General features: G+C 40.9%; 1 protein-coding gene across 1 annotated transcript in view; it reads left to right on the top strand.

Annotated features, from left to right (window-relative positions):
• The window catches only part of LOC122790048 (gamma-aminobutyric acid receptor subunit gamma-4-like), a 3,058,882-nt gene that overhangs the window by 2,126,700 nt on the left and 918,467 nt on the right, over positions 1-13,715 (top strand). Inside the window, exon 5 of the mRNA XM_044057614.1 lies at positions 1,158-1,378. Coding sequence (XP_043913549.1) covers positions 1,158-1,378 — 221 coding nt within the window. The remainder of the gene's footprint in view (positions 1-1,157; positions 1,379-13,715) is intronic.

Below are 13,715 nucleotides of genomic sequence, written 5' to 3'. Positions count from 1 at the left end.
GCCCCCTACCTATTTTAAATATTTGAACTATATACATGGATACTTGCAATTCCAATAAGTTACTCTTTTCTGAACATAATATATATCCAAACTGTATTGGGGGCTATGCCCCCCACACCCCCAATGTATATAATATATACTAACTCCAGGGTTGCACTACAGTGGGGAAAAGGCCATATATCATTTTCAGTGAAATGTGTTTCAGTGAATTCTGTTTTCAGTGAATTGAGCTTTCAGTGATTTGTGCACAGTCATTTGACTTTCAGTGAATATTCCTAGACCCATATATATATATATATATATATATATATATATATATATATATATACACACACATATATACATATACATATACATATATATATATATATATATATATATATATATATATATAATGAGATAATCCATTTGCTTTAAGAATGAATGAATGGATTCCATTATGGTCCTTAATTTTACCATTAATGGAGCCCTCAGGTCCATTCATAACAGCTTGGAATCCATTGTCATTAGCAGCATTCCTCGCTTATTTTCTTTTAGCAGCATTCCTTTTCTGTTCTTTTGCTGTTGACATAGAGAGACATTTGGCTAAACAAATGTTCTGACATTGCATGCTTATGCTTTTCTTGAAATTGCATATATTTATGTTACAACCTCTTGGTTAATATTTCATCACCTTTACATGGTTGTCTTCAACTTCTGCTCTCCTCTCCCTTACACAGAGTTTTGTGAATATCAGTACAGCAATATTTTAAAATAATTGATCCACTGAAGAGTACTCCTGCCTTAATATCACATCTTATAAATACAATTATCTTGTACTGTTTTTTTTTTCCTTTTGGAAGCAGCAGATATGTTATGGCTCACATTCTAAACCCAGAATTTGCAAGTGACTGACTGTCAGCAGGTCAACTCTGTAATGCCTAACTGAGAGTATTGCACTTTAAAACAAATTTCTCTGAATATTTTGAAAAGTTAGCAAGTTTCACATGAATATTTTGGAAAAAATAGTAATGCTTTGGTCATTAATATGTCTCAGTGGTATTTAATTCCAGTGGTATACAGTGTCTCCAGGAAGAATTCATGTACAAAATCAGAAAGCACTGTAAGTTAACTGTTAAAGAGCACCTTTTTCAAAACATGGTTCAATCTTCTTTCAGGAATACACGATTGACATCTTCTTTGCTCAGACATGGTACGACAGACGCCTAAAGTTCAATGGGTCACTAGAAACTCTGACTCTCAACAGTAATATGGTGAATCATATCTGGATTCCTGATACATTCTTCCGTAATTCAAAACGGGCTGATTCTCACTGGATCACAACGCCAAACCAGTTACTTCGAATATCCAATGATGGAAAAGTGCTATACACATTACGGTAATGTCTGCTAAGTGCATTTGTTATAAATGTTTGAATATTTGTGTTGTAGGAATGGGATGAGTGTTTTCTCCACTGTATACTTAACAGCTGTGTACATACTTTGTAAACCAAAAGCCGTTAGCTTGAGGGTTGTTTGCAGAGGTAAGAGATGACTTATTGCTCTAATGAAAGAAGTTTTTTAAAAAGATTGTACATTAATGTCATTCATTGGCTCACTATTCTTAAGTACGAGAACTGAAAAACTCAGTATTTTTTCTGTTTTGTTATTCCCAACTGAGCAAACAATTCTTGGGCAAACCCATTGCATTCATCATTGTGTTGTTGTGTTGTCATTTTTTATCAATTCACGTTTTACTCTTGAATTCACCAGTTTGATACCTCACAAGTTTACTTTTGGCTAATTGATATAATTTTCTATTGCTGGACCTCGGTGTGACGCTTGACTTGCTTTTTTTGCTGCTACGTTACGTTTACTTCCTTCTTCTTGTGAATGTGAGTTTTTGAAATACATCAAAAATCAAATACCAATTATAAAATATGTAAATAACATGCGCAACATGCATCTCATTTGCGCTGGTATTTGTTTGTGGTCATTGTATCAATGTAATGACAATGTACAGTTTTGCAGGAATTACTTTCAAGGGAAAAAAAAATGGAAAAAATGGATCTCTAAGCTTGGAGCTCTGTTGGTCTTAATGACCAATTGTGAATTGTGTTTTGAATTTGATTCATGGTGGACCAATCCACATATTTATCTGTATATCTGTCTGTGTTGTTTTTTTTTTTTTTTTTTTTTAATTTCGCTCATATGAGCCGAAACCGAGTTGAATTGTTATTTAACACTGGAATTTTTTTTTTTTTTCCTGTTTGTTTTTTTTTGCTATTGATTATTTTTAACACAGCATATTTCAGAGGGGGAGGTCTTCTTCCCTCTGGTTGATTTTTTTTTTGATGGTTATTACCAACATTTGCTGGCTTTTTTGTTGACTGCTGCTTATTTATTTTTGCCGTGCAATGGTTTCACGGGCATCTGCTACTTTGTGGATTGTTATTCCCCTCCCCCACATTGCCCTGTAGTCTTCTGGAGGGATTTTGTCCGCAATTATCTCATTCCTGTTACTTTCTGTGTTAAGATTATTACACTGTGCGCTATGAATTTTTGGTAACATACTATAATTTTTACCATGCCCCTTGATCTAAAGGTGCCAGGTGTTCTGAGCTCATTGTCAGTGTATACTTCCAAGCGAAAGCAATGAGCATCTTTATTTCACTTGTTTGTATTTCCCTGACTCGTAGCTCTCAACCTCTTAGCACAAGAAATCTGGACAAAGCCTGACGTAATGGGGGGACAAAGGCCCAAAAATAGGGACTCATTTTAAATAGTGCTCTTATAAACTTAAAAAGTTGATAGAATGACAAGATTTGTCTTAGCATGAATTTTTCTGAAGAATATGAAGTCTGAAACTCAAATGTGTGTCATTAGTTAGTGACTTCAGTCATCAGATCATCCCAGTTATTTGTGAAAAAAACACAGATTTTATGAGGGAAAATCTGGACATTCTGTGAAAATCTGGACAGTTGAGAGGTATGCCCTGACTCCTTATGAATGCAACTTTTGTGTCCATTTGAATTAATAGCATTTTCCTAGTAAACCTTGATACAATCTTATTGCATACAACAAATATTACTGCATAACATCTTCCAAATAAAGACAAATGAGACATTATAGGTTCATAGGTTCATAAGTGTGTACTAGGCTAATGGCCCTGGAGCCTTTACAAGCCAAGCCCATAGAAGTGCCCTGGCATCGTGCCGCCCAAAGTTAGTTCCCATTGCCTCTGTCAAGTAAAGCCACTGGAGTGATCCCTGGGGTGAACTTTCTATTTCCTATCGACTCATCAAGATTTCTTTTGAAGAGGACCAGTGAGGTGCTCTGCTTGACATGTATGGGAAGTCGGGTCCAGAGCATGGGCAGTCCCTGGGTCATGAACCTGTCCCTCCAGCATGTTCTGTTGATTGTTGTAATGAGGTCGAGGTCTGTGGAGCATGTGGTGTAGAGGGATTGAGATTTCTTTAGATGTAGCATTTCTAACAGAGCTGGGTCAGACATGGCTTTGTAAGTCAAGCATAGATATCTTCTTAGTAGAAGATATGACACAGAGAATAGCTGGAGTTTTTTTGAGTCTGTCTGTGTAGGCCATGTATTTAAGGCCTAGGATGCTCTTCATGAGGTACTTTTGTGGCCTCTCCAGCCGTTGCTGGTGTCTATTGAGGTACATGTGAAATGGGGCATTATACTCTATGATTGGTCTAATGAGGGAAAAGTAGAGAGAGATTATGACCTCTTTCCTCCTGGATGTAAAACCCTTGGTAATGAGATGTGCCACATAGAAGGACTTTGTGACCACAGTGGCAATGTGGTGATCAAAGGAGAGGTTGCTGTCAACCTGTGTGGTAATTAATGGGAACTGAATTTTTCCCCAAAGGGGATGGCGATGCATTTTTTGGCATTAAGCTTAAGGCCTTGGTTTTGACACTAGTCATTGGTCTCAGTGAGGCCTTTCTGAAAGATGTCTGTATTACTTGGGGAGGTAATAATGGCTCCCAGCTTGCAGTCATCTGCAAACTTCGTCAGATGGAGTCCCTCCATGTTGGCTTGGATGTCTGAGAAGTAGATGCCAAATAGGAGAGGACCCAAGACCAATCCCTTTAAGAATCCACTCATGACTGGTTGGCAGTCTGACGTGGAGTCCGCTGCTTTCACACTGTGGGTTCAGTCTGTGAGCCAATTTCCCACCCACCTTATGATATAGGGGTTGATGCCTAGTTTGCTGAGTTTATCAATGATTCCTGAATGAGGAATGGTATCAAAGGCCTTGGCCAGATCGAGGTAGACTGTATGAACTGCCTTACCTTCATCCACTGCTCTGGTGACTGACTCAAAGAAGTCAACCAGGTTGAGCAGGCATGATCTACCTTTCACAAAACAAAATTGCATGTGATCTAAAATTTAGAGATTCCCTATGTCCTTGTTAATTAGGTTCATGATGATGGGCTCCATAGCCTTACATATCAGACTCATCAGGCTAATGGAGAGATAATTTCCAGGCTCTGTAGTCGCTCCTTCTTTATGGAGAGGGATGACTGTAGCAGTGCACCATTCGGTAGGGACAAAGCCTGAAGTGAGGCTGTGAGTGAACAGGGCACACAGATGTGGTGCCAGTTTACTTTGTAGTTCATGTAGAACACATCCAGGGATATTGTCGGGTCCCACAGAAGCTATATTCTTGGCCTTAGAGAATGCAGCTTTAACTTGTGCTGCAGTAATGCTGTGTCCTGGCATTCCTCCTGTATTGTGATTGGTCCTATAAGTGGGGGAGAGAGTGTTAAAGTTGGCACTGAATCTGTCATCCAGTATGTTGGCAATATCTGTTGGCTCAGTATAGGAGGTACCATTGTGCAGTAACTCAGAGCAACCTGGGTATTGCTGTGGAGATTCTTGATATAACTATATACGGCTTTGTGATTGTTTTTAGTGTCTGACACAATTCTCCCTTCATAGCTAGCTTTAGAGGTTTTGATGAGGGATCTCAACTTTTTGTTGAGGCTAATAAGGGAGTCTTCCAGTTTTGGGACTTCACCTTTTTCTGCCACAGTTTCTTCTTTCTGTTGTAGAGTTTATTAATGGCAGGGGACCACCAGATTTTTTCATTTTTTTGGAGGAGAGCATCTTGGTTCACTTGGGTATGGCTAGTTTCATGCATTTATGTACGTGTTCATACAATGCATCAGTGTATGATTTGGCAGTCATGCATCTATTTTCCATTGACACGGGTGCCGTGAAGTTTATCCACCTCTGTTTTAGGAGCCCAAAGTCAGCTTTGGAGATGTTTTTCATGGTGGTTACCTTTGCAGGGGTTGTGGGTGAGATGTGGATTTCCATGGTGATTAGTTTGTGTTAGGCTCTAACCAGGGAGGATTTGACTATTGGTGTACGGCAACATTTGCCCATGTTAGTAATAACCAGGTCACGGATGTTGCTTCCTCTAGTGAGAGGAAGAAAGAGCTGGTTCAGGGCATTGGGAAATGATGAATTCCAGGAAGCATTGGGCCAATGTATTGGTGCATGAGTAGTTTTCCCAGTTGATGGTGGGGTAGTTGAAGTCACCTAGTATGAGAGTGTTTGGTTGCACCCTAATAGTTTCCAGGGTGCTTAGGAACGTGGAGTGAGAGTCTTGGAACATGATTGGGGACCTATAGCAGGCTATGACCTGAATCACCATCTTACCCAATGTTAGTTGTACCTGAAGTATCTCAGATGCATTATGCTGGGCTACTAGTCTGGAGGTGTGCATATCCTTTATGAATATGGAGACACCACAGCAGTTGGCTCTTCGGTCCATGTCATTTAATAAATGCCCTCTCCAGTATGGATAATACACTAATTAAACTTGAAGTCCCTTTTATTCATTTTAATTTTTTTACTTATGTATGTATGTATTTATTTATTTATTTATTGTGTTGCATTCAGGTGATCCACATCATGAATTAACTTTTTAGTCATGCCGAGTAACAAGAGAAACTAGAGTGAAGTGTTTATAAAGTTAGAATTAAAAGAAAATGTACAATGATAATAACAGGGAGCAAAAACAATAACAGCATCCGTGAGAAGGGAATATATTATATATTACATAATCGGCTAACTATTCTAGCTGCCTTGCTCACAAGTATAGTAGGAAAAAATGAAGAGATCATAGTAGCACCATGTATAAGACTAGAGATCGTTATGTACCCCCACTTGGTTACTGTCAATAGTTCTGCTCCAAAATGAGTAGAGTGTGTGGTCAGTGGATATGTTTCCTACAACACACACACATACATACACAAATGAAAGCAGACAAGCCTCTAGTTCCTTACTCAGTCACTCATTCAAACCAGTATGAAAACGTACACTTTGATCCAACATGCGCGTGCGCACACACACACACACACACACACACACACACACACACACACACACACACACACACACACACTCAAGCTCACATTCAAACTTCTGAAATTTGTCATATATAGAAACAGAACAGGTTCTGTGTGGGACAGGGTTCATAGGTAGGTACTAGGCTATTGGCCCTAGGGCATATACAAGCCTAGCCAAAAAATGTACCCTGGCTTTCGCCACCCAAGAAAATTATTTTCCTGTGCCCCTGTCGAGCAGAGCCACAGAAGTGATCCCTGGGGTGAATTTCCCATTTCCCTTCCAATCATCAAGATTTTTCTTGACGAGTGCTAATGAGGAGCTCTGTTTGACATAGATAGGTAGTCTGTTCCAGTGTATGGGAAGTCTCTGGGACAGGAATCTATCCCTCCAGTATGTTCTGTTTATTGTGGTGACAAGGGTATGGTCCCTAGAGTGTGTAGCTCGTGGGATTGGGATTTCTTTAAGTGGAGCATGTCCAACAGCTCTGGGTTTGACATAGCTTTGTATGTTAGGCAGAGATCGCCCCTGAGTAGGCGATATGTGATGGAGTAAAGCTCTAGATTTTTGAGACGGTCTGCATAGGGCATCAGTTTGAGGCCAGTAATCCTCTTTGTGAGGTATTTCTGTGGTCTTTCCAGTTGTTGTAGATGTCTTATGAGGTACATACAAAAAGGGGTGTTGTACTCTATAATGGGCCTAATGAGTGATGAGTAGAGGGGAACAATGACCTCTTTTTTTCTGGATGAGAATCCTTTTGTGATGAGATGAGCCACGTAGAAGGATTTCCTGACCACTGTGGAGATGTGATTATCAAAGGAGAGACTACTGTCCACCTGTGTCCCAAGGTCTCTTATCACATTTTCGGCATTAAGTAGACTACCAGCTATGTGGTAGTTCATGGGTACAGAGATTTTACCAAAGGGGATGACAATACACTTTTAGGCATGAGCTTCAGGCCATGGCTTTGACACCAGGTATCTGTCTCAGTGAGGCCCTTTTGTAGTTTGTCCACATCGTTAGGAGTTTCGATTATGGCTCCTAGTTTGCAGTCATCTGCAAACTTTGTTAGCCAAAGACCTTCTGTGTTGGCCTGCACTTCAGAGAAGTAGATACCAAACAGGAGAGGACCCAGGACTGAACCCTGTGGTACTCCACTTGTCACTGGTCTGATGTCGGATTTGGAATCCGCTACTTTCACAGTGTGGGTTCTGTCCGTGTGCCAGTTGGCAACCCATCTTGTGACATAGGGATTTATACCTAGTTTAGTGAGCTTATCTATAATTCCAGAGTGGGGGATGGTGTTGAAAGCCATGGCGAGATCTAGATAAGCTGTGTGAACCATTTTACCCTCATCTATGGCTTTGGTGACTGCTTCAAAGAAGTTAATCAGGTTTAGGAGACATTAACTGCCTTTTACAAATCCAAACTGAGTAGGGTCCAGAGATTGGAGATTACCAATGTTAATATGTTGACGTCCATGCTCACGCAAATACTTCATTACTTTGATGAGCCAGCACTTAAACACCATAAGAAGATGGCTTCCATGCACAAACACTCACACACACACACACATATATATATATATATATATATATATATATATATATATATATATAGATAGATAGATAGATATAACTATAGATATAGATATATGGGTGTAGTACTACAGATCAAATACACCCAGCATGCAAAATGATGCAATAACATCAAAAACAACAATGTCTACACAACATTACACATGCTGAGAAACAGCCTTGGCACATGTAAAATGTAAAATAAAAAAAAAATAAAAACATAATGGCTTGCTGGGGAGCAAGCCCCTCTGCACCTCCCATAGCCTATATATACTAAATTGAAGAATGCAAACAAAAAAATGCACTTTATTCATCTGCTTTTACTGTATTTGTGTTTTTCCTACTTTATTGCATTTATTCTGCTGCATTTATCACTGCTTTTTAGTAGCCTGATTAAATTGTAACTGTTATTCTAAGCCTTTGGTTGAAGCATTTGGGATTCAGACCAGTCGTTTTACATTAAGAAGGTTTGTGGTCTCTACTGTTGTGGCAGGAGAGATAGCTTACATCCTTCTAAGTTGGGAGTTGCTGATTAAAGGCTTAGTGTCTGTTATTCTAAGAGTGTATTATTTTTTGGTTTAAGCACTTGGGCTTCGGGCCAGTTATTCTAAACTAAGAAGGTGTGGTCTGCACTCTTGAGGGAGGAGAGGGTAGATTCTGCCCTTCTGAGCTGGGAGGTTTCTGGTTAAAGGCTTGTTGTGCCTGCTTATTTGGACCGTTTCTTTCTGAAATTGGTACACCTTGTTTGCTGTAGCATAGACTAAATTCAGACCTGCTGAATCTAGCTTTGTTTGTATAACTTGAGCACTAATCCAGCCCATCTTTCTTTGGAGAAGGTTCCCCTGCACCCTAGTGGCAGGAGTGTGCAGTTAGAACTTGTCCGATCGAAGACTGCTGGAACAGGGCTCAATTTTTACCTTTTTATTGGTTGTTGTTGTTGTGTCTTTCGGCTTTTCCCGGTTAGGGGTTGCCACAGCGGAGCTCTGGTCTGCTAATGATTGGTAGTTGATTTTTATGTGCCAAGTTACCAGCCATGATGCTCAACCTTTAACGAAGGTACGCCCATTCATGCATGTCTCCATGCAGAAGACGCTCTAGCTGAGAATCGAACCAGACAGCGTCTTACTGTGTGGCGACAACACTACAGCAGCACCACCACCATATCAGTTTGCTCATTTGCTACTGTTATATTAAAAAAAAAATACACTTTATGCATCGCCACTTAGCTAGGGTTAAACTATTCCTGGTGCCATAAAGTCCGCTCTTCAAAATTTACCTTAGATCTAGCCAGTTGTTTTAGTTTTAGCACTCATATTTGTTTATTTGAGCTCATCACTTGTTCAGAACTTGTTATAAGCACTAAATAAGCTACAAATCACTACAGCACTCAACTTTCCTCACTTGTCTAGAGGAAAACAGTTTTATTACTTAATAAATAAGCACTTATCTAAGCATGTATAAGGGTCAGCTCCTGGTGTTTTCTCCTGTCTACTTGATGAATCTGGGCAGCTTGTAGCAATGCAGGAATTGCCTCAAGTGCACAGACAACCCTCTCCTCCTAACCCCCAACACTACAACCTGGTAGAGATGCACTTATATAGCCAAACTGGAAGCAAAGCTCTCTTCACCTAAGACTGAACTAGCCAGTCAAGAGGAGAAGGTAAACACTTGCACCCCACTGCACTCATCACATAGTCCCTCAAAACCTACACCACCAAAACACACACATAGCAACACAAAACACACACCTACATTCACAGAGGCTCTCAATAAAAATCTGCTCAAGCAACAGAGACCTCCAAAGCAGAAATGCATGCAACTTCCACCCCCCAGCAAAACCCAAATGATACATAGCGCACAAACTCAGTGTGCCACTCAACCACAGCCCATAAGGCATAACTACGTACCCAACACTCTAGTCATAGGTGACTCTATAGTCAGGCAACCTGATGCTCCACTCACCAGGCTAAGCAAGGAGAAAGTTACTGTCAGATGCCTGTCAGGTACCAGGATCCACCACATAATGCATGCACTCAGGTCACTCCACAACAAGTACAAATATTACTCTGTCATTGTCCATGTTGGAATGAATGACCTGAGATGTACCTCGCTGGACTACATGAAAAAAGACATGGTGGAGCTCTTCAATCTTGTAGCACAGGCAGGTATGAACCTACCCCTGAGTAGCATCCTGCCATCACCCAGAATTATACTACAGTACAAGGACAAAATGATTGACTTCAACAATTGGCTAAGCTTCTGGTGTCATTCTAAGGGGATCCAGTATCTGTCTGCCTGGGATAACATGATCAACAGACCACGATGCATTGCCAGAGATGGCCTGCACCTGTCGCCCTTGGGATTCCGGATACTGGCTAAGGCTCTTGCCACCCCTATACTGCCTTTTTTTAGGCAAGGTTCAAATGACAAATTCACCACCATAACAGGTACAAGCAAGAAAATCTGAGGGTAATGCTACTCAAAGCTAGAAGTCTAAACCTCAAAATGCATTCACTCGAGGCACTCCTTAAAATGGAGAACATCGACATCTGTGCAGTGACAGAGACCTGGTTCAAGGCTCCACAGAATACCCCTGCATTACCAGGCTATAATTCATACCACACGTTTCAGCCACCTAACCTGGACCGAAACACTAAAGGTGGAGGCTTGTCCATATTCATTAAGGATATCCACACCTCCAGGCTAGTTGCTCAGCATAATGCATCCAAGCTTATCCAAGTGCAACTAACACTGGGCAAGACCGCAATCCAAATTGTAACTTGCTACAAATCTCCCACCATGCCCCAGGATTCCCACTCCTCATTTCTTGATACACTGGAAAATATTAGGGTACAACCCAACACTCTAATAATGGGTGATTTCAATTACCCCACCATTAACTGGAAAAACTACTCATGTACCAACTCTTTTGCTCAACGTTTTCTGGAATTCATAAATTTCAGTGCCTTGGATCAACTTATCCACACCCCCACCAGGAGCATCAGTATCCTAGACCTGGTCATTACCAACATGGGCGACTGGTGTTCCACACTAGAGGTCAATTCCTCATTGGCCAGATCCGACCACAAGCTAATCAGCCTAGGCATCCACATCCCACCCATCCCCTATTAGGGAAACCACCGTAAAAAATTTCTCGAAAGCCAACTTCACAGTTCTTAAAACAAAAGAGGCAAACTTCACGACATCCATGCAGATGGACAATAGAGGTATGACTGCTGAATCCTACACAAATGCACTTTATAAGCACTTGCACAAGTACATGGATTGTGCTATCCCTAACAGAACCAAGTTGCTATCCTCCAAAAAAAGGAAGCCAATCTGGTGATCCCCTGCCATAAACAAACTCTACAACAGAAGAAAGAAACTGTTGCAAAAAGAGTAAAAGCCCATGACTGGAAGAACTCCTTGGTCAGCCTCAGTAAGAAGCTGAGATCCCTCATAAAATCCTCCAAAGCTAGTTATGAAAACAAAATCGCCACTGATTCTATAGACAACCACAAAGCACTCTATAGCTATGTCAAGAATCTCAATGGCAACACTCAGATCTGCTCTGAGTTACAGCACAATGGCACTAAATACACAGAACCAACTGATATTGCCAACATCCTGGCAGATAGGTTTAGTGCTAACTTTACCCCCCCTCACCCCCTAAAGGGCCCATCTCTATACCAGAAGAATGCAAAGTTCCTGCAATCACGGCTGCACAGGGAAAAAACACACTCTCCAAAGCCAAGAACAGAGCATACATGGGACCTGACAACATCCCTGGCTGTTTTACATGAACTACAGAATGAACTGGCACACCACCTAAGCACCATGTTCAATCATAGCCGCACCTCAGTCTTTGTACCCACTGAATAGCGCACAGTGACGGTTATCCCACTGCACAAAGGAGGAGCCACCATGGACCCTGGGAACTACCGCCCCATTAGCCTAACGAGCCTGGTCTGCAAGGCCATGGAACATATTATCATGGAACTTATAAACAAAGACAGTGGTAATTTCCAAACTCTGGAACCCTCCCAGTCTGAGTTTGTAAAAGGCAGATCATGTCTCCTAAACCAGATAGACTTCTTTGAAGCAGTCACCAAAGCTGTAGACGAGGGTAAGGTGGTTCACACAGCCTATCCAGATCTCGCCAAGGCTTTTGACACCATCCCCCACTCTGGAATTATAGATAAACTCACTAAACTAGGTATAAATCCCTATGTCACAAGATGGGTTGCCAACTGGCTCACTGACAGAACCTACACTGTGAAAATAGCTGACTCCAAATCTGACTTCAGACCAGTGACAAGTGGAGTCCCACAGTGTTCAGTCCTTGGTCATCTCCTGTTTGGTATCTACTTTTCTGAAGTACAGGCTAACACAGAAGGTCTTTGGCCAATGAAGTTAACAGATAACTGCAAACTAGGAGATATAATTGAAACTCCTAACGATTTGGACATCCTACAAAAGGGCCTCACTGAGACAGATGCCTGGTGTCAAAGCCATGGCTTCAAACTCAATGCCAAAAAGTGCATTGTCACCTCCTTTGGTAAAAACTCTGTACCCATTTGCTACCACATAGGTAGTAGTCTACTTAACACCGAAAGTGTGATAAGAGACCTTGGGACACAGGTAGACAGTAGTCTCTCCTTTGATAAACACATCATCACAGTAGTCAGGAAATCCTTCTACGTGGCACACCTCATCACAAAAGGTTTCTCATCCAAGAAAAAAGAGGTCATTGTTCCTCTCTACTTGTCACTCATTAGACCCATTATAGAGTTTTGGTATGTACCTCACAAGACATCTACAACAACTGGAAAGGCAGCAGAAATACCTCACAAAGAGGATTACCGGCCTTAAACAGATGCCCTATGCAGACCGTCTCAAAAAAGTCCAGCTTTACTCCGTCGCATATTGCCTACTCAGAGGCGATCTCTGCCTAACATACAAAGCTATGTCAAACCCAGAGCTTTTGGACATGCTCCACTTAAAGAAATCCCAATCTCACTAAGCTACATGATCTAGGGACCTAAACCTTGTCACCACATTAAACAGAACATGCTGAAGGGATAGATTCCTGTCCCAGAGACTTCGCATACTCTGGAACAAACTACCTATCTATATCAAACAAAGTTCCTCATTGGCACTCTTCAAAAAAATCTTGATGATTGGATGGAAAATAAGAAATTCACCCCGGGGATCACCACTGTGGCTCTGCTTGACAGGGGCACAGGAAAATAATTTTCTTGGGTGGTGAAAGCCAGGGTAAATTTTTGGCTAGGCTTGTATAGGCCCTAGGGCTGATAGCCTAGTACCTACCTATGAACAAAAATGGTGTAGGGGCAGTTCCTCATCTCCCAGAGTTGTGTAGTCGTGGACACCTGTCAGTCAGCTGTGTAACTGATCAAAACAGTCAATTAAACAGCTGTGAACCAAACACACACTTGCTCTCTTACAGAGAGCTCATGTATAAAAAGGAAAACAAAATATACATATATTTGTACGTGTGTTTCTGTCTGTGTGTGTATGTTCAGTGGTGAACAAAACCCTAGATTTTAACTATTTTATGTCACACCCAAGACTTTGTTTTGTGGCTTACTTAGGTGTCCTTTGTGGCAGTAGGAAGAGTGAGTAACCTTTCATATCTGTTGCATTTGAAGTACTTGTTAATTATTCATTCCACCTTCATCTGCAGGTTTTATATTTATTATATTTTTAAATGAATTCTTTTAACATTATTAGTAATTTTATTTGGATAAAATGCAAA

The sequence above is a fragment of the Protopterus annectens genome, chromosome 15.part0, assembly GCF_019279795.1.
Source record: "Protopterus annectens isolate FY-2018-M chromosome 15.part0, PAN1.0, whole genome shotgun sequence".
Taxonomy (NCBI): domain Eukaryota; kingdom Metazoa; phylum Chordata; order Ceratodontiformes; family Protopteridae; genus Protopterus; species Protopterus annectens.
This window is presented reverse-complemented; position numbering and strand designations above follow the sequence as displayed.